Below are 19575 nucleotides of genomic sequence, written 5' to 3' on the forward strand. Positions count from 1 at the left end.
GAAAAACTGCGTAGCAGGACTAGCCTCTGGGCCTCACCAAGAAGGTGGGTGAGAGGACGATGTTGTCAAAGTTGACATCCATCATGGACAACATCTATCATTCCCTACATGACACTATGTAAGCAGCTCCTTTAGCAGCAGGCTGCAGCACCCACAGTGCAGGACTGAACACCAAACCTCTTCCATCAGACTCTTTAACAAACATGTGCAATAAATCATATAACTTTTTTGGTTCACTGTAATATCAGTAGAAACATGCAACATGCTTATCCATCACACACCGTCATCAATCCTCAAGAATATTGAATATTCATTCTAGACAAAAATCTGCTTTAATATTGTTTATATGAAGGTGTGTAAAGGTGTACATTTTTCTGTATAAGAGCCGTGGTTAACAAGGGAATTTCCCCAGTGAGGATGAATAAAGGTTTCTAATGTATTCGGTTTCTATTAAGCCATGCAGGAAACTAAATATTCAAAAATTAAATGTAGAGAAAACAGAAGTACAATATTTCTTTTAAAATTGCTACAAGTGTTTCAGTTTTTCAGGACTACAGTAAAAACGTTTGCAAATGTAGATAGTTGCAAAGGTTTAGATGTTTCATTTTGTCCTATTGGGACACCTGTAATAATCTTTATGTTTATGTTGGAAAGAGTCACAGATTGGTCAACTGCTGCTGGTCCACGTTACTTTCATGCTTGGCTTCTGTACACTGGATGTCTGAATGGTTTTAGAATTAAGGATTTAGGAGTTGGGTTTATCTTTAAATGGACTGGAACCACAACCATGGGTATGCCTTGTGTCAGTGTGTCCTTGGGCAAGGCACTACATCTGGTTTGTAAGAACCCTTATCCATCAGGGGTCCATTCTTGGACCTGTTTCTTGATTTTATTTTAAATGCCCCCCTTGATATAAATTGTTAAAATGCATAACTTTATCAAACCAAGATTTTAGAAGAAAATCTTGTTGCCTCGTTGAAGTTTAAAATGGGATGGCACATACCTACCCCACTGGGACATTAGACATTTAAAAAATATATATTTATTACATACTGGCTTTAAAACCTGATTAAATGCTTTCTGGTGAAATGTTTTTGAGTTTGTTTTATTTCTGCCCTGAGAACATGTTTGCTTTCATTCAATGTGTTCTTTAATTTGATAACAGGTGAAATGAAATGGAAAATAACCATGCACATAATGCTCCAGTGTATCCTGCCCTTCTTGTAAAATGACACGATTTGGGTAAATCTATCAAACAAGAAGTGCACACCAACATTACTTTTTCGCATTTTTTAATATCTTGTTTATTATGTTGCCAAAAGGAAAACTGACATTATTTCAGAAAAAACTCATCAAATATTTGTTTTTATGTGTTTTCTGTGTGTATTGTTTTTTTTTTTTTCCTCATTCTTTTGTAATTTGGTGGTTTTATTGTCTGACTTTTCTTTTGTTTGTTTGATTGCAGGGCATTCTGTCAATGTTTTATTCAGTTAGATTGCAGATGAATGGGCATATCCATGGAGAATAACCTGGCTCGTGATATTTCCAGTTATTCCTCCCATATAAAAGTCAACAGTGCTGATCTAAACAAACAGACACACACACACACACACACACACGCTCTGCCTCTTTTACTCTTTGCTTATTGAATCTTGGATATATCGGCACTGAGCCTTTATTTCCTGTAAATGAGTGACTGATAGGCAGACTATAAACATATTACCTTATCAGATGTGGACTAAAGTGAGCAGCGGCAAACAAGGTGGTAGCAGAGAGAGCTGGAGGCAGCACTCCATCTACAAGACTGGTTCCATTAGCTGAGGAGAGAGATTAGCTGACCTGCTGACACACAGGTTGATCTTTACTGATACACACAGTCACACACACATATAGACGGAACCTGATTTGACCATCACAGAACTTTTAATGGTCACAGATCCCATTTCTTAATCCCTCAATTGTTTCATGTTGGCCATTAACATTACTTTGTGTCCCTGTTATCTACAAACTACTTATTTCTCTTCTACCTCTTTTTAACTTTCTATGAATTTTTCAGACTTTTTGTTGTTGTTAAGCCTCTACTCTGGTGTCCCGCTGGTTTTGACATTCTTTCTCTTCATTGGTCATCTTTTTTCCTTCCTGTTTCTCCATCTCTTTCAGGTATTTTAATGAGTCTATGCCTTTCTTCTTGAATTATTTACCCTTTTTCCTCTAACGTACCTATTGTATCTTAAGTAATAAATAAATCACACAGGTTGTGTTTTTCCTTTCTTTTTCTTGGCTCTGTGAGGTTATCAGTGTGGAGTAAGAATATAAGATGACTTCTGTGAATCTTGTACTATAATTTTGTAATTTAAGTTTGAGTAGGATGGGTCTATAAATTATGCATGCTTATAAATGCTTAAAAACATTCAGCTTTTAGTGCTACACATCGAGTTAAGTAGGTGTAAACAGGCATAAAGGCCGTTTTTGCAGTGATGCGTAAATGGGCGTGAATGCTGCCTTCAAGGTGTTGGTCTGTCAGTCGCTTTGCAGCAGCACAGAACAGAGTGCGTATGTGTGGGCGCATATGTAAGCGATACCGCAAAACCCCTTTAGTGACCATATGTGTGAATAAGTGAATTTGTGAATTCCGTTGTGAAGACCGTGTTGTCATGGCAATCATGATGGAAAAGGGAGTGGGTGATTGCCCTTATGGTTCCTTTTACAACCTTTCTTTTCTCCATCTTTGAGCCACCCTGGTATTAGCCCCTAACCTTTGTCCAAACAACAAGGGGTGGTGGCTGCTCACTAGATAGGGCGTGGGCTTTTAATGATATGAGGACAACACAACAAGGGGTGATTTTACATTAGTGCATTTGGCCCTAGTGGGCGTAGCAAAGCTACTAACTGCTCAGCTTATGCTAATAGCGGGTATTGATAAATGTGCTGTCTGGGTCCTGATAAGCTGAGGCTCTGCAGTTTTTTTCCCCCTCCTGCCGGTAAATTTCCATTTTAAACTGACCATGGGTCACCCGTCTTGAAACACGTTACGTGGATTTTTAAATAAAGAGTATCACCATTGAGGGGTTGCTAGAATCCCGTTGTGTTGCTCTGCAAAGCCCCGTTTCCATTAAGGTTGCAAATATTGAATTAAGCAGCCGGTGTTGTCTATTGACCGAGCTGGATAGCTGCCGCAGCAGTTTATTAGAGTGATGGAGAGAAAACAGAGCTGATGTAAAGAGGAGTGGGGAAGTATGAAATTTATTGTTGTTGGGAAATGAAAAAAGCTCTTAGTGTCAGACACTGAGAGGGCTGAGAGAGCCAGAGACCGATAAAAAGGTGACAGGAAAATTGGTTTGTCATCTCCTCAGACAGTTTCCATTTTGAGTCACCTAGGAATACCAGATTTATGGAGTGCATGACTAACAGGTTCTTCCACCTGAACTATGGATCTCTGCAGTTCCTCCAGAGGGACCATGGGTCTCTTGGCTGTTTCTCTGATTAACACTCACCTTGCCAAACTGTTAAGTTTAGGTGTTTTCATGTCATGAAGCGAACAGTGACCCACAAGAAGTTTGAAGGATGCAATATTTTTCTATAAATTAATCCTGCATTAAACTCCTCCACAACTGGATCAATTCTGGTTCCTAGGAACCACCCTTTCTCGGGACATGAGATGGTCCTCACACATAGACACTGTTCGGAGGAAGGCTCAGCAGAAATTGTACTTTCCGCAGCAACTCTAGAAGTACAACCTTTCACAGGAGCTGCTGGTCATCTTCATCACTGACATTATTCCGTTTGTCCTGTGTTTGTCCATCAATGTATGGTTTGATTCTTCCAGAAAACAGGACAGGTCAAAACTACATTAAATAATAAGGTCAGCAGAGAGAATGATCAGGGCTGACCTTCCCTCAGTCCAGGGCTTCAGGAAAAAGGCAGCTGACATCTCTGCAGAACCCACACATCCTGGACACAAACTGTTTAGGCTTTTTACTTCAGGTCGGCACTGCAGAGTACTGTTTGCAAAAATCAGCATGAGCTTCTTACCCCAGGCTGTCTCTATGATGAATACTTAACAGTCAGAGTTTCCAGATTGATACCATGCATGTTTGCACTAATTCAACCATCTCTCTCTCTTTTGTAAAAACACTGTATATATACTGTACATATTGACAAAAACCTTTATATTTATTTTCCTTCTCATATACTTGTATTTAGCATGCCTTCGCTGAGAGCAAAGTGGAACCAAAGTCAAATTCCTTGTTTGTGTGCACAGACTTTGCTGACCTTTCTCCTGTGTTCTTTCATCTTCATGATGTTTGTTCTCTCTGTTACAGAATAGCTGCATTTATAGAGACTAAATTACACACAGGTGGACTATAATTACCCATTACATTCTTTTGAATTTAATTGGTTGAACTGAATTTTATCCAGGTAAGAAGGTGTGATTACAAATGAATGCCCCACTTTTCAGATTTTTATTTGCATTACAATTTGAAAAAATTTTAAATTTTTCTTCCACTTCCCACCTCAATATTTCTTTGTGTTGGTCTGTCATAAGATCCCAATAAAATACACAAAGGTTTATGGTTGTAACGTAACAGAATATAAAAAAGTCCAAAGGTTACAAAATTTTTTGCAAGACACAGAAGCAGTGAGCATTATTTTACATGATTTGTAGTATTTGTGTGCCATGGCAACAACGTGGGGCTGAGACTTGTCTCACTGCAACAGGCTCATGCATTAGGTATGACGCTGCCAGAGAGAGGTAGAGGGGAGGGTGAATGTGAGAGAATAAGACAGCCACCCCAAAGACAGAGGTACGGACGGTCAGCAGCACCCGTCAGAGGCCAAACCACATGAATGAAAGGGAAGAAAATCAATTATGTATCTGGGTGAATTTAGGAGAAATAGTGCTGACAGGAAGAGGAATTTTATGAATAATTCACTCTGCAGGGTGCCTGATCATGAACCCCTTATCAGCATGAGCTTGTATTCTAAACACAACTCCTTACTTTAACCCTTACTTCTTCTTATTGATGGGCTCCTTATTCATTCACTTTTTTAGTAAATATTGTCTTTATTACAGTTTAAATCACTTCATCCTGCCAATATCCCTCAGTCTCCTTTCATTTTATGTTTCTTCAGACAGACAACCCTGGGGGTACAAGTGGGGGTAAAGAGGGGCATGTGTTCATTTCTTTCTCCCCCTCTCCCTCTGTCCTGCATCCTCTCCTCCTTACACATATTCACAGCTGGAGGTAGTTAATATTTAAAAGCAATGCCCGACAGGACACACAGGACCAACACGCATGTTTGAATACACATGCACGCACATGCTCGCACTCAAATCCAGTCACATTTGATCAAAAGTACACTGCAGACGCCTTTCAAAACCTACATTTGCATAATCTGCAAAATTAGGAGAGAAAATCTACCAGGCTACATTCATCGGCGTCTAAGCTCCTCACGTGAGGATGTGTGCAGATATGAATCAAACAGAGAGAGAGTAGGCGGTTGGCACGGTGGGGATCAGATAATGTGCGAAACTCAGGACTTGATTAGACTCTTGAGGTTTGATCTTGTGTTTCTAGTTTAGACAAGAGAACCTGTTAAGGACTCGATATGCTTGGCAATGCCCAACATGTCAATTTCAAATTAAAACATTTTGTTAAGGAAAGGCAGGAGCAAATGGATGACAAAGAAAACGCAAACTTTAATGCTTCCAGCCTGTGTCCACAACATAAAGAGACGTGTTTCAGTTAAGGGATTTTAGGGATTATTTGTGAATTTATCTTAATGGTTCTCTGCAAAGAAGCAAATTCCTATTGAAAAAGATCCTACAAGACTAGTTGTAGTGTTGATGTTTATGTATTAAGGTAATTACATAAATTATTTTAATAAATGGAGACTGTTTTATAATTGTAAACTAAAAAAGTATTTGTAATATTCTTTGTGATGATAAGGTGATGATAAAGGAAGGTGAGCCTACACCTTATTGTTCCTTTTGGTTAATGATTGGGTTCCTTTTCTTTTTTATTTTGATAATTGAGTGATGTAATAACTAAAATGTAGCAGTTAAACTTTGATAATGACACCAGCAATGACAGTGTAATGCAGAATGTCAAGGCACTTGAATTATTATTTTATTTTTGAATGACACTTGAATTTTTTTATGTGCAAAACACCTCAAAGCGTGCATACATAAATTATTGATGCATCTAGAAAATTGACTTGGTCGATTTAGCTTGTGTGATATATGAACCACTGGCAGCTAATTTCCTTTCACTCAGAGTTTTATTGTGAAGAAAGAAAAAAAACCAGCCACGCCCTCACATCTCAACATGTCTGCCATCACTCTACAATCTTCCAGTGGCTGAACGATTTCTGATGGCACCGTTTGACATTCCAGTGGTGCTAATAGTTTTTAAAAGCACTGTCAGGTCATCTGAGCCTCAGCTGCAAGCAGCCATCCCACGACTGACCTTTGACCCAGTCCAATGAAGCAGGTAACAGTGCTAAGATTAGATCATTGACGGCAGCGCAGCGGTCGCCCAGAAAGAGAGAAGTCAGACAGCTGCTTCGATGTCTCGCCTCTGTGATAATGGAGCAACCTTCTGGCTTCATGCCGTGTGCGCATCTTGGAAGTTGTCCATGTGTGTGTGTTTGTGTGTCTCGGGTCACATCGGTCTGGGCAATCAGCATGTTTGGGTTGTCCTTGTTACATAGCAACGCACTTTCACATTGCAGTCATTTATTTCTACTTCATTATAGTGTTTTCCTTTACTGCTCCTTCTCAGCACTGCAGGAATACTGTCTCAGGCAATGTCTGCCCCCTGAATGAAGCCCACTGAACCATGCTCCTTTATCTGTGTGATAGAGGTGCGTGTCTGCCTGCCCTCCTTCCTTTCTGTTCTTTGTTTGTGTCTGTCTACAAGTGTGTGTGTGTGTGTTTAGATCAGAGATGTATTGCCCATTTCCCATCTCTAGTTTTTGTAAAGATCTAACCTGCCGATATCAGTTTTTTAGCTGATTCTGAGTTATAATTAACAATGCTCAACATACAGTATCTATTCTTTCTGCTGTGATTGGTCATTAATAAGTTATATTAGGACCAGAGGCAAAGTCACAGTGTGTGTGACAGAGCAGTCGCTGTAAAACAGTGTGTCTAATCTAAAACAAAGATGAAAGAATTACAGAGTTGATATTTTTAACTGACTTTAAAGTCTTATATTGAGAATTAGCACATTTAGCAAGGTTAATAACTATAAACAGCTGAGTCTGTGTGTCTTCCCTTTAGAATGTGGATTCTTACCTCAACTCTGAAATTCCAGCCATTCAATGACAGACATTTAAAGCTCAAAATATAGAATAAACATAGAATAAAATATAACAACTTTCCTGTAATACGTCCAGACCTCCTGTTATCTGCTGAAGTTGGTTCCTGGTCAGTTTGCGCCTTCGAAAAATAAACAACACATCACACTGATGTTCTGTGTCAGACGACTCCTTTTTGTAATTAGAAAAAGTCAGCAATGTTGTTTCATTGCTCCAGAACTGCAAAAGTACACAATGGCAATGCAGCTTTGGGCCACATTAGCATAGCTGCTAAAGGAAAAAAAAATAGAAATAAAATTATCGAATCATCTCATCACACACTTTCTATTACCAAGTATTTACCAAACTGTTGGTTGGAGATTTCCTGCAGATGAAAGATGCCAGTATCACCCCAAAAACCTGGTTTCTTTCAGGAGAACTCATTGATTTTTGGCACATTAAGGTTTTGGGGTGGACCAAAGCGCAGACAAGAGCTTGGCAGGAGCATTTCAGAGCAGTCTTCAACTTTATTCAACATATCAAACGTAACAAAAACACTGCAGGTCTAAACAGAGTCAGATCCAAGACTTACATGAACCTTGCAGGTACTCATGGCAAAGACGAGCAGGAAGTTGTGAACGAAGGATCCATCAAAGGACAATGCAACAAAACTAACTAATATACTGAGGGAGAACAAAGGCACGTAATCAAAGGAACTAAGAACAGGAGAGACAAGGAGGCAGGAAGACAGAAGGAACAGGTGAAACAAATACAAAGACTGAGCAAGGATGAAGTGACTAAACTACAATAAAGAGAAACACAGACCAAGCAAACCTATAGACAAGATAAATAATCAAATGAAGCATAAGAAACTAGAATAACCATGAACTGTCGGAAAACAGAAGGCAATAAACATGAATACAAAACCTCAAACAAGAAACATCTAGCAAAACAAAACACAAAACCACAAACTAAGTCCAAAATGTCACATTCTGACAGTTTTAGCCTGTCACGAGAAATAATAAAGCCTCTTGTTTGCATTTTGCTTTTCTATCCAACTTTTACTCAATATGATTTTATGTTTTAAGTTAAGATTTTTGATTTGTCTGCTTTTCCTTTTTCGTTTTCCAACAATGGCTCTGAATTTATTTGAAGCTCTTTATCAAGCTAAGATTGACTGACTTTTATTTTCAAACACATCACCATTTCTGTGGGTAACCAACTTTAGTCTTCTTCCCACAGTAGAAACCTTGAGGGAACCTGATGATTCAGTCATTGGAAAAATGTACGATTTATGGGTTTCTGACTGGCCAGTCACCGATTAGACATGGTCAAGCTGAACATCATCTGATTATAGCCACCACCTGATTTCTCTGTGCATCTCTATAGGTATTAGCTTGTGCAACAGTCTTCTTGGTGAACTGTGATTGGCAGGATGACAGGTGTTGTGTTGCTAATCAATAATCACCATCTTACTTTGCTCTACTCAGGATTACCTCACAGTCTCTTTGGAGAACGCTAACAGGCAAGTTCCCATCTTAAATCAGATTAATCCCGGAGCTTAAACCTCAACTAGCTCCACTGCATTTATCTGCCTCCAAAGGCATTTTGGAGATGCTGATTTAAGACTAATTGGCTGCCTGTCTCTGAAGAACAACAGCTAAAGAGGCTTTAGTCTGATGGAGGGGCTGGGAGAGAAGAAGTAGACAAAGGAAAAAGTGAATGATGCACTCTAATTGTAAGGATCTTGGAGAGCGTATGTGTGTGTGAGGAAGTGGAAAGATGGGATTAGTGTTACATTTGTTGCGTTGTGTCATCCTTATTCTCCTCCTGGTCTTCTTCATCTTTACCTCTCCCTCTCCTCTGTGCTCCTCCTCAACATCCTCTTTATGCACTTTTTATTTTTCCTAAAGTCCTCCTCCAACTTACCCCTCCGTCTCCTCTCTGCTTACAATTACTCTGAAAGGCAAATGAGTGAGTGTAATGCCTCATTTAATCCTAAAGCTGTTAGTTTAAACTGCCTTATTAGGGGTTTAGCTCCTGTTTGTTCTTTAATTTAATCTGATTTGTCTTTTCTGTTTTAGAAGAATCCCACATTTCTTACACTCCTTCTCCTTTACTTTCTCCCCTGAGTGACAAAAAAAATATTAACACTAATTACTGTGGCATCCATTACCCACTCAATGAAAGAAAATGAAGGATAATCACCACTCTCTACCTTCTTCCCACTCTCCATGCCATGCCTCATCATCTTCGTCTCTTCTCTCTCTTACCTTCTCTCTGTCAAGGTCACCCCTCTCTTGGCTGCTGTGGCACTGCCACAAAAGTGGTAATTTGAGCCAAAAGTGTCCTCCACTCAGCCTGTGGAGCTGTCAAACAGCCCTCTGTACCCTCCATGTGTTTATTATTGTCACTTTCTTTTGTCTCACATGCGCATGTCTTAATCATGGTGTGCCATAACAGCTCTTTTTGTGTGATACTGAGCAGTGTAAACAATCAGCAGGATTGCTCTATGTGGTGCCGCAGGAGATGATAGCCGGCTTGTAGAAGTGGGCACTGGCTCCAACCGTACAGATGGAGTATGGATAGATTCCCAGGAGGGGTGACTCACCTCTCTTCCCACGAGTGATAGCATCTTTGTTGCACCGTTCTCGCAACACCGCCACCTAGGCGTGTCATATTATTTTCTTAACATGAGATTGCAGCTCCAATCAAACCATTTGTCAACTGTTTAGACTGTATGTCTGTCTTGTGGCATATCAGATTTGGAGGTTCCTCTGTTTTTTCTGTGTGCTGGGAGCCTTTTGTTGTGGTATTCTCTCCATCTGTCCTGGTGAATGACCTTTTCATGTGGTCCACTGATCATGTAATTCAAAAAGGAATGGAGGCTGTTTTTCTTGTGCTGGAATATGGAAAGGTTTTGGGGCATTTATTGTCAGGGTTTTTATTGAGATGTTCCAGATGATTGGTTTCTTCAAGTTAGAGTTGGGGATTTTTGAAGTAAAGTTTTGTTTTAAGGTTTTAAGCAGTTAATATCTCACCTGCAGTAGCTAACTCTGATGAAAACTAATGGCTTGTCCTAGAGTGACCAAGACTTTGTCCATCCTAAAAGGTTTATGCAAAATTATGTTTTATGAACATTTAAATCGTTGTCAATAACTATTTGGGTGCATGTGTCTGCAGTTTGATAATTTCGTTCCCAAGTTTTTCAGGTACTACATGAATCTATCTGCTGTCGGATGTTTTATGTGGATCATTCAATTCCAGGGTGTGTGTGTGTGTGTGTGTGTGTGTGTGTGTCTGGAGGGGGTAAGCAGTCTTCTGTTTTCTACTCACAGTGTACTGTAAGGAAACGTGGTTTATTATACTTTGGTTTGGTGTCCTAATCTTTCACATTTTAAAGCAATCATGTGACCCAAACTGGTATCAGAATACTAAGGTTAAAAAAAAGGGTTTAACATACATTTTTCAGAAATAACTATACAACAATATGTGAGATTTGAGCATTTTGGTGGTTGTTTCCATAATTTATTAATGTACACAACATACTTAACTATGTAGAAAGATAAATTAATTAACTTTGATTTGTTTACAAGTACGAAATGGAAAAGAATGGCTACATGTAGGAAATGGGCTAATGAATTGGCGAAAAGGTGAAAAGGTAATTAACCCAGAAGCGATTATGTTCACAGGAAGGTGAGGTAGGAGGCTGAGTGTCCCCAATGTTCTTCCTGTGTGAAACAAACTGAAAACATAACAGGCTTCCAGTCAGGAAATGCTCCAGAGATAAAAGTAAAGCAGTGTGAAAACCAACAATATTATTGGGAAGAACTATTACACTAACTTACTTTTAAAGCTTAATGTGCTCTGTTTTTGCTACTTGTTTCACAAAGGAAGAACATTGGTGGAGCACCTCCTTCTACCTCTTGTCATGTTGTCTGTTACTGGAAGACCAAAATGCAGGCTAGAGGCTGGCAGAATCATAGGGTAATTGAAGATTTAATAAAGACAGTTGTTCAAAACTTAAATAATCAAGGAAACAAAGAAATATAAGGCAAAGCAGAGAAAAAGAGGGATGAAGAGCACAGGTCATCAAAACAGAAGAATCCAACAAGTTGTAAGTAAACCAGATAACATAGGATATACTAGGAGGAGTGATTAATGGAACAAGGAACAGGTGAATATAATTTACAGCAGCTGTGGGGGAGCATGAACTGAGGCACTGAGGGAGATTAACCAGACATGACAAAGAGACTATGGAGCAAAGATGTATTTACCCCTGATAGATTTCTTTTTTTGTTTTTGCATTTTCTTCACACTTAGTATGGTGTTTCAGACCATCGTGTTTTATTATCAAACAGGGATACCCTGAATAATTATAAAACACAGTTTAAAAAGATGACTTTTTGATTAAGGTATAAACTGTCCAAACCAACCTGACCCTATATGAGACAAGTTACTTACCTCTTTGATGCTTACTAACAGAGCTTTTTCTCAATCAAGAAATCACATAAACAGAACCTGTCTGACAACATGAAGTATGGTAAAAGATCTAAAAAAGCAACACATTATGCCCTGATCTAAAGAAATTCAACAACACAAAGAAAACAAAGTCACTGACACTTATCAGTCTGAAAAGTGTAACAGAGACATTTCTAGGGATTCAGGACTCCAGTGAACCACATCCTTCATCAACAAATGGAAAAACCCTGGAATAGTTATCCAGGAGGTCTCAAATGAGGCCAGAAAAACATTTAGAGCACTGTAGGCCTCACCTGTTTCAGCTGAGGTCCATCTCACATTGGCCTAAAAACGTTTTGATGATCCGCTAGACTTCAAGGAAAACATTCTGTGGACTGATGAGAAAAAGTTAAACTTTCTGGAAGATGTTTATCTCGTTACATTTGGCCTAAAATTAATGCAGCATTTCAGAAACATAAAACCCTAATCATATGTAATATCAAACACGTTGGCTGTATTAAGGTCTGGGACTGCTTTGCTTATTTAAGACATGAATGACTTGCAATAAATGATGGAGCCGGTAAGCCTCCTCTCCAGCAGAAAGTCCTGAAAGGTAATGTTTGTCCATCAATTTAACCTCGAGGAAACTTGGGTTATGCTCCAGGACAATGTTGAATGAACTGAACCAAACAACAACAAAAACCAACCAAGTAAGGACCTAAACCTGACTGAGATGGAGTGCATGACCTTAAACAAGCTGTTTATGTTCAGGAACCCTGAAAAGTGGCTGAATTAATATGATTCTGCAAAGGCAAGGAGCCCAATATTCCTCCACAGTGATGTAAAACATTCATTTATTGGGGATGCTTGATGGTAGGTAATGCTGACAAGGGTAGGACCATCAGTTTAGGTTAGTGGGGGTCAACTTAGTGTGAATTTTGTCTTTACCTTAATAAATAAAATAACAATTTTAAGACGACAGATCCGCCTTCGTTGCAGCCGCTATCAGGCTAGATGTTAGCTTCTGGACTTTGCGACCAACTTGTCTGTTTTTTTATATGAATAAAAATGCCAAGCTAGCTTTAATGCAGGTGAAATATTAACTGCTTAGAAACATTTTGGCAGAACCTTTCTTCAAAGACACTAAACTATCCATTAACTGTGTGTCTCAGTTTTACCACATGGTGCAGGGTCATTTTCTCTCATTCTAACACATGGCCCCCTCTCTGCCCTCCCTTATTTCTCTTATTCTCCCTCCCCAACCCCCACCTCTCTTATCAGTTTCATCTTTTAGACAGTTTCCTGCAGGAGGGTGTGGCACTGATTTAAAGACCAAAAGGAGAGACGGAAGACCAGCAGGACTGGAGACATATGAAGCAAAGCCAAGACCTCTAGCACGTGAAGCACATCCTGACACCTGCTCATCTTCATTGTGTTTGTGTGGTTGCCTCTGTGTGCATTGCACTGTACGTCTGTGAGCAGGTGGGACATTGATGGCACTGTGAGCAATGCCTCACATACAGCGACAGCAGGTTTGCAGTAGGGGGCAGAGCTCCTCCCACCTCCTCCCCCTTGTCCTAGCCCTCATTTCCCTCGAAGTCCTGCCCAGCCGAGCAGCCATCGAAATGCCCTCCAACTGTGAGTACTGATTAATATCATAACATCCAGAACAATAGCCGAATACTGCAGTGAGCTTCAAATAACTATTTGTTATGTTAATTGCATTGTTGATTCATCAACACACACCAATAATAAGCTGTAATCATGATTAATTAGTGTAAGTGAACTATGTAAACATGTTTCCTTCTCAGTAACCTTAATATTTAGAGAAAGAAAGCTTTTTCATGCTCAGAATACCACTTTCAGAGGTATCTCTGCTTAGCGCTCATCTGGGCCAATGGTGTGTCTAATTACTTTGTAATTGATCCCTTCATACTGCATTGATTAGTCCCTCTATTGATCTGGATTCCTTGGTGAAACCTGCTTGAAGGGAATTTAATCAACAATTTAGTTACACAAACAAAAATTCAGAAAGCATTTTTCATCCCTCGTCTTATTTTCTCCTTGATGCAATATGTGGGCATTAAAAATACAGCAGAGCTCGGGGCCCGCAGGGAAATTGATCCTCATCTCTTCTGCCACCACTGCTGCTCCTGCTACTGGCCGGCCCACAGAATATAGTTTCCTCTGCTGCTTTTGTTTTTCCACTCTTTTATCAGTATAAGTCACAATCCTTCACCACCCACACACACTTTGAAAAAGTGAGAACACAAACAAGCAGTGTGAGCTCTTACCCAAGCCCACACACACCCTTCCAAAAGAAGATGAAACGCAGTGATTTTTGTCATCTTCCTGAAGGGGGAAGGTGACACGGAGGTGAGAAGGTCAAGGAGGATGAAGGGATGATGAGGAGGAAGAGAAAGAGGAGTGATGGAGGAGGGTCAAACACAGCAATGGGAAAGGTCAAGGTGTCTCCTGCCTTTCAATTAGGGGGCCTCTAACATGTCGATTAGAGTTCCAGAGGCAGCGATCATGATCAATACAAGAATGTGTGTCAAGAAACCCAAAAGCATGATTACAGAAGAAATTACACTACGTCCGTCTGTCCGTCTGTCTGTCCGTCCGTCTATTCATAAATTCTTGAACTTTTCAGCATTTTCTAACATAACACCTACATCCTTGCATTTTGTTGGGATTTTATGTGACAGACCAACACAAAGTAGTGGAAGACAAATTCGAATCTAGGCCATTCGAATCCATGAATATGCTTTGATCTAAATCGTTCGATTGTAGCTCAAACTCTATATTGAGGCTTGTTGTCCTGGATAGGGGAACCTCCGCCCCAGTATGAATTATTTTGCAGCATCAGACACATTTTCTTCACTGACTGCCCTGTATTTAGCTCCATACATTTTCATCCATCAACTATTACCAGCGTCTGGGTCCCTACTGAAGAAAAGCATCCCTCCATAGCATGATACTGCCACCACCATGCTTCATCAGGTGGAGTGTTCAGAGTAACGTGTAGGGCTAGTTTTCAGCTGTACAAAGTGTTTTAGATATAGGCTAACAAATAAAATGTAGGTCTCATCCAACTAGAGCCCAAGCTGTGATACTCTGTAGTTCCTCCAGATTTACCAGGGGGCTCTGAGCTAGCTCTCTGATTAATTCCCCCTTTGTCTGACCTCAGTTTAGGTAGACAGCCATGTTTTGTTGTTTCACAGTTGTGCCACACTCTTAGTATTTTCAGTACTCCATCAGATGTTTAAAGCATGGGTTATTGTTTTCTAACATAATACCACATCCTGACCTGTCTGCGATGTTCCTTGATCTTTATGGTCCTGTTTTTCACTGGTGTTCTTTAGCAAACCTCTCTGGCCTTCACACAACAACTGGATTTATACAGACATGAAATTACACAAAGTTGGAATCTATAGCTTTGAAAAAAATTCATTACACAGGGTTTTATTTAGGAGGGTCAAAGTAAAGGGGTGGGATAAAGATGCATGCCACACGTTTCTGGATTTTATTTGTAAAGAAATAAAAAAAAAACATTAATAATTTTTCTTCAGATTCACAATTAGGCACAATGAGTGTTGGTTTGTCAGATGCAATCCCAATAAAAACATGAACAATGTGTTTGTCTCTGTGTCTTAAACTAATATATTTATCCTCTTTGCCTTCACTCTGGCCAACTCTGTGGACTAACAAACTAAACAGGGGAACGTAAGTGCTTTTAACTTTATTGCTGTTTGTCTTATGTTAATGACTATACTACCAAAGCTTATTGTAAACACTTTCATCATGCCAGATGGGCCATTCTCCATCATGCTGACAGTGGTGCATTAAAATGAATCTGGCATTAGGATGTTTATTAGCTGTGTTATGCTCATGTGCCTGTCAACGTGAGTATAACTTTGCGAACACAAGCCTGTTTGAGTTTGTGGGGAATTGTGTTTTAGTCTTGTTGGCTCTCAATGGGTAATATCCCTGTAGAAGCTAGGAGGAGAAAGTTTGAGGAGCTGGCAGCAAGGCTGTCAAATCAAAGACATGAAGAAATAAAGAGGAGTTAAAGCACTAAGCAACAACTTCTCTCCTCCTCCTCTTCGTCTTCTGCCAATAGTGGAGCGGCGCCTGCAGCCTTCTCTTCAATTTGATCAGCTAAGAAAATGGGGTTATTTTCTCTATGAGTGGGAATTCTTTCATTAAATTTCCACACTCTTCCCATCTGTCTCTTTCTGAATTTAGCTTGTTTGTTTTATTTGTTTATCTGCTCTACCATTTGTTCTCCCTTTCGTCTATCTTCTATCCCTGCTCAGCTCTCCATCTTTAGTGCCTTTTTGCTTCCACTGGAGCCATCTTGTTTTCTCCTTTTCCTGCTCCCCCCATTTACGTTACTACATATTTGGGTGATCCCTGACATAAAACCTCTCTTTTGTTTAGAGACAAAATAAAAAAACTGACCCCAACTATGAAACACTGACATGTAATCTGCTGTTAAACAACCTATTTGGAGAAAGCCTCTGAAGTGTGGTCTACAGTATATATTTTCAAAGCTGTCATTGTAATGTTACACTACTTTAAATCGCAATAATATTCATAAGTCAAACAGTTTCATAATCTATAAAATAATAATCAAAGATAATTGCATTTTTAACAAAAATTCAAAGATTAATCATCAATCACTAATAGAACCAAGAAGTAAATGTATTATTCATTAACTTAATAGTTATCACTAATAGTTTACTGAGAAAAACCTCAAATATAATGACCAACAAACAAAAACAACGATGCCAATTCTACTCAACAACTAAAACCTTTAAAGTTTATCATATGTTTATCAGTCTCTGAGAAGCCTAAAAATTTATTTTACTGCCTATTTTTGAGTTCTAATACCCACTTTAATCTTAAAGGGGAAAGTCACATAGTGTCTGGAGTTCATACAGATGTCAGACATCTACTAAGAAAAAATATTTATTTGGGCCTGGAACAAATTCACAAGTCAGAGCCACATGGTGAAGGGTTACCAAAAATGGCAGGACGTACTTTCTAGATCAGTGTTTTTCAACCCTGGTCTCTGCACATCCTGTGTGTATTTCTAGGAGCAGAATGCTGAATCAGACTAAAGAGGACAAATTTCCCTAATATAAAGAAAAACTATAGCTCAGTTATCAACTCCTCAGCTATTATTTAGCAAACAGAAACAGACTATACCACTGTGTCTTAATCAGAGACTCTAATGAACAAACGTTTTCATTATCCTTGTTCTTTCTCCCTACAGACTCTTCCCTCTCTCAGTCTCACATGAAACACTGCCACGTATTTATTTTTTTTTTGCATTAATTCTCCTCTGTACAATTTGTATCAATTTCCCCTCATTGATAGCACACTTCCTCTCCTTGCTCTGTCGCTCCTGCTCTTTTCTTGGCCTATATTTAATTTCTTTGTGTGCAGAGCCTTGTCAAGGGATATTGACTGAATATACTTATCGGCATCTATTAAGTGGAGAATGACTAGTATCTCTGGTTGATCTGTGCTGTTTGTAAGACCTTCGAACAGACAGCACAGATGTTTTGTGACACAGTGGTGTGGTTTGCAGTATGTGTAGATGTCAGAACTAGAGTTATGGCAGCATGCATTGTGAAAGGAGGTCATGTGAATTCAGCAGCATATTCCTGTCCCTTTTTTCTCTGCATGTACTGAACAAGTTGGCTGTTTCAATGTGTTTTGTGACTGAACTCATTCTTGTTTTGGTCCGTGCAGACAAAAGGCCTCCTCAGATCACCATACACCCAGAGTCTGTCACTGTCTTCAGTGTCGAGGACCTCGTCATGAGCTGTGAAGCCTCTGGCATCCCTTCACCCAGGTTAGTGGGCACACCCACATCCATATGAATGTATAATTGCAGTGGATACTGTGCTACTGTGCTTTGCAAAGGAATTCATACACCAAGAACTTTTACATGTTTTGCACATTAAAACCAACAGTTTGAGATTTTATGTGACAGACTAACACAAATAAGTTCATAAAAAAGAAGTCGAAAGAAAATAATACACAGTTTTCTAAATTTTAATAAGTAGTTCAGTAAAAATATTCATAGTAAGTAAATTTGTGAGAAATGTGGCTTTCATTTGTATTCAGCCTCCCAGAGTCAACATTTGAAGTAATTGCAGCTGCAACCACTCCATTGTAGCTTTTGGATTATGTTTAAAGTTACCATCCTGCTGGAAGGTGAACCTGAACCCCAGTCTCAAATGTTTTGAAACCTCCACAAGTTTTTTCATTCCAGAATTGCCCTGCATTTAGGTTCTTTCATCAACCGAAAAGCATGATGCTGCCACCATCATGTTTCTCCATGGGCGCGGTGTGTGTACTCTTAGTTTTCCACCACACATAGCACTTTGCATGTAGGCCAAAACCCTGGATAAACAATGACCTGCAAGAATTCCTAAGCAAAAAAAGAGCTGTTAGGGAGCAAGACAATTATTGTATACAAAGGTAACTTAAGTCAGGAATAGAGACCACAAGGAGGTGGACAGAAAGAGGCTGGAGAGTAACCTGCTGCTGAACAATATAATAGATGTGTGGTCAGGGACAAAGAGGATCACAGGCTTCAAGCACAGGGAAGATGAGATTGACGGAAGCTGCCTTTTCAGGTGGATTCTTTAGCTAATTTGGTGACTTCTTAAGGCAGTTGTTTGAAAGATGAGAGCAAAATAGACTAAATAGAAATACATGTCCCTCTGTTTACATTTTTATTTTTAAACAAATGTTGAAAACCATCTTTCAGTTTCCTTTTATTTCAGAATTATGCGCTGTGCCATAATAACTGCAGAGTACCTTCACTTATCTTTTTAGGCAACTGAGAATAGTGACCTTCCCTCTCCTTGTTCGGCTGACATCTACATATTAGCATTACACGAGAGCACAGCTTCTCCCAGTCAGAGTTCTTGTTTCAACAGAGGATAAATGTCATTAAGCCCTCGGGCAATTTCCTCTCGAAGTGTCTTAGTTGCTCTGAAGTGGAAAACTGCTCCCATTGCAGAGGAAAAGAGATGAATATCGCAATTATACACAGTATACGCATCTGAGCCCCACTGGGGAATCCCGTTTACATTTTACAGCAATCCATTTGCGCCCTCAATTCCAGTGACACCTTCTGTGCATAAATGACTGCTTTCAGAGACATGAAAATGATTGTGTGACTTTGATGTCTAAATGAGCAGTCTTTGTCCTTTCACTGTCTCTTTCTCCTTTTGCTTTAGTTTCAGTTGGACTAAGGATGGAAAGCCATTTGACCCAAGCACCGACACAGAGCTTAAGGTGACGAAGAACTCTGGCTCGTTTGCATTCTACACGCTCAGTAATACTATGGACACCCTGAAGCCGTACCAAGGCAAATATATCTGCTATGCCACTAATGAGCTCGGGACGGCTGTGTCAAATGAAGCCATACTCAGGACTGATGGTAAGAGATTCAGTTTAAAAAATACCCGGCTGATGGGTAGTATGTTTAACATAAAATGTGGTATTTGTTTATTTAAATACTGAAAATTGGCATACAAGCAAGTTATTATATGTTTTCAGTCATCAGAGGAATAACAAGAAGTTCCTGTTGTCATGTAAATAAATTTAGGGACCAATCAGAGATTAGCTTTGCCATTGTATATTTATGTAGTTGATTTGCAAAGCTGAGTGCAATCAGTGGATTATCATTCCTTGTAGAGAGGTCTGTTGGAAGTCAAACGCTGACTGGCAGAGCTCAGGACACACACAGGGAAATATAATCTAAACCTTCAGAACCAGGCCCTG

At 39.5% G+C, this 19575-nt stretch overlaps 1 protein-coding gene across 3 annotated transcripts in view; it reads left to right on the top strand.

Annotated features, from left to right (window-relative positions):
- l1cama (L1 cell adhesion molecule, paralog a) overlaps positions 1-19575 on the top strand; it is a 57689-nt gene that overhangs the window by 19593 nt on the left and 18521 nt on the right. For 2 of the 3 annotated variants that reach the window (XM_047369253.1, XM_047369236.1), the window contains exons 2-5: positions 13045-13401; positions 15484-15489; positions 17527-17629; positions 19029-19231. In XM_047369253.1, the coding sequence (XP_047225209.1) occupies positions 13272-13401; positions 15484-15489; positions 17527-17629; positions 19029-19231 (442 nt within the window). In that variant the 5' untranslated portion in view covers positions 13045-13271. The remainder of the gene's footprint in view (positions 1-13044; positions 13402-15483; positions 15490-17526; positions 17630-19028; positions 19232-19575) is intronic. The other variant, XM_047369245.1, reaches the window with a different exon arrangement.

The sequence above is a fragment of the Girardinichthys multiradiatus genome, chromosome 1 (genome assembly GCF_021462225.1).
Source record: "Girardinichthys multiradiatus isolate DD_20200921_A chromosome 1, DD_fGirMul_XY1, whole genome shotgun sequence".
In the NCBI taxonomy this organism is placed as follows: domain Eukaryota; kingdom Metazoa; phylum Chordata; class Actinopteri; order Cyprinodontiformes; family Goodeidae; genus Girardinichthys; species Girardinichthys multiradiatus.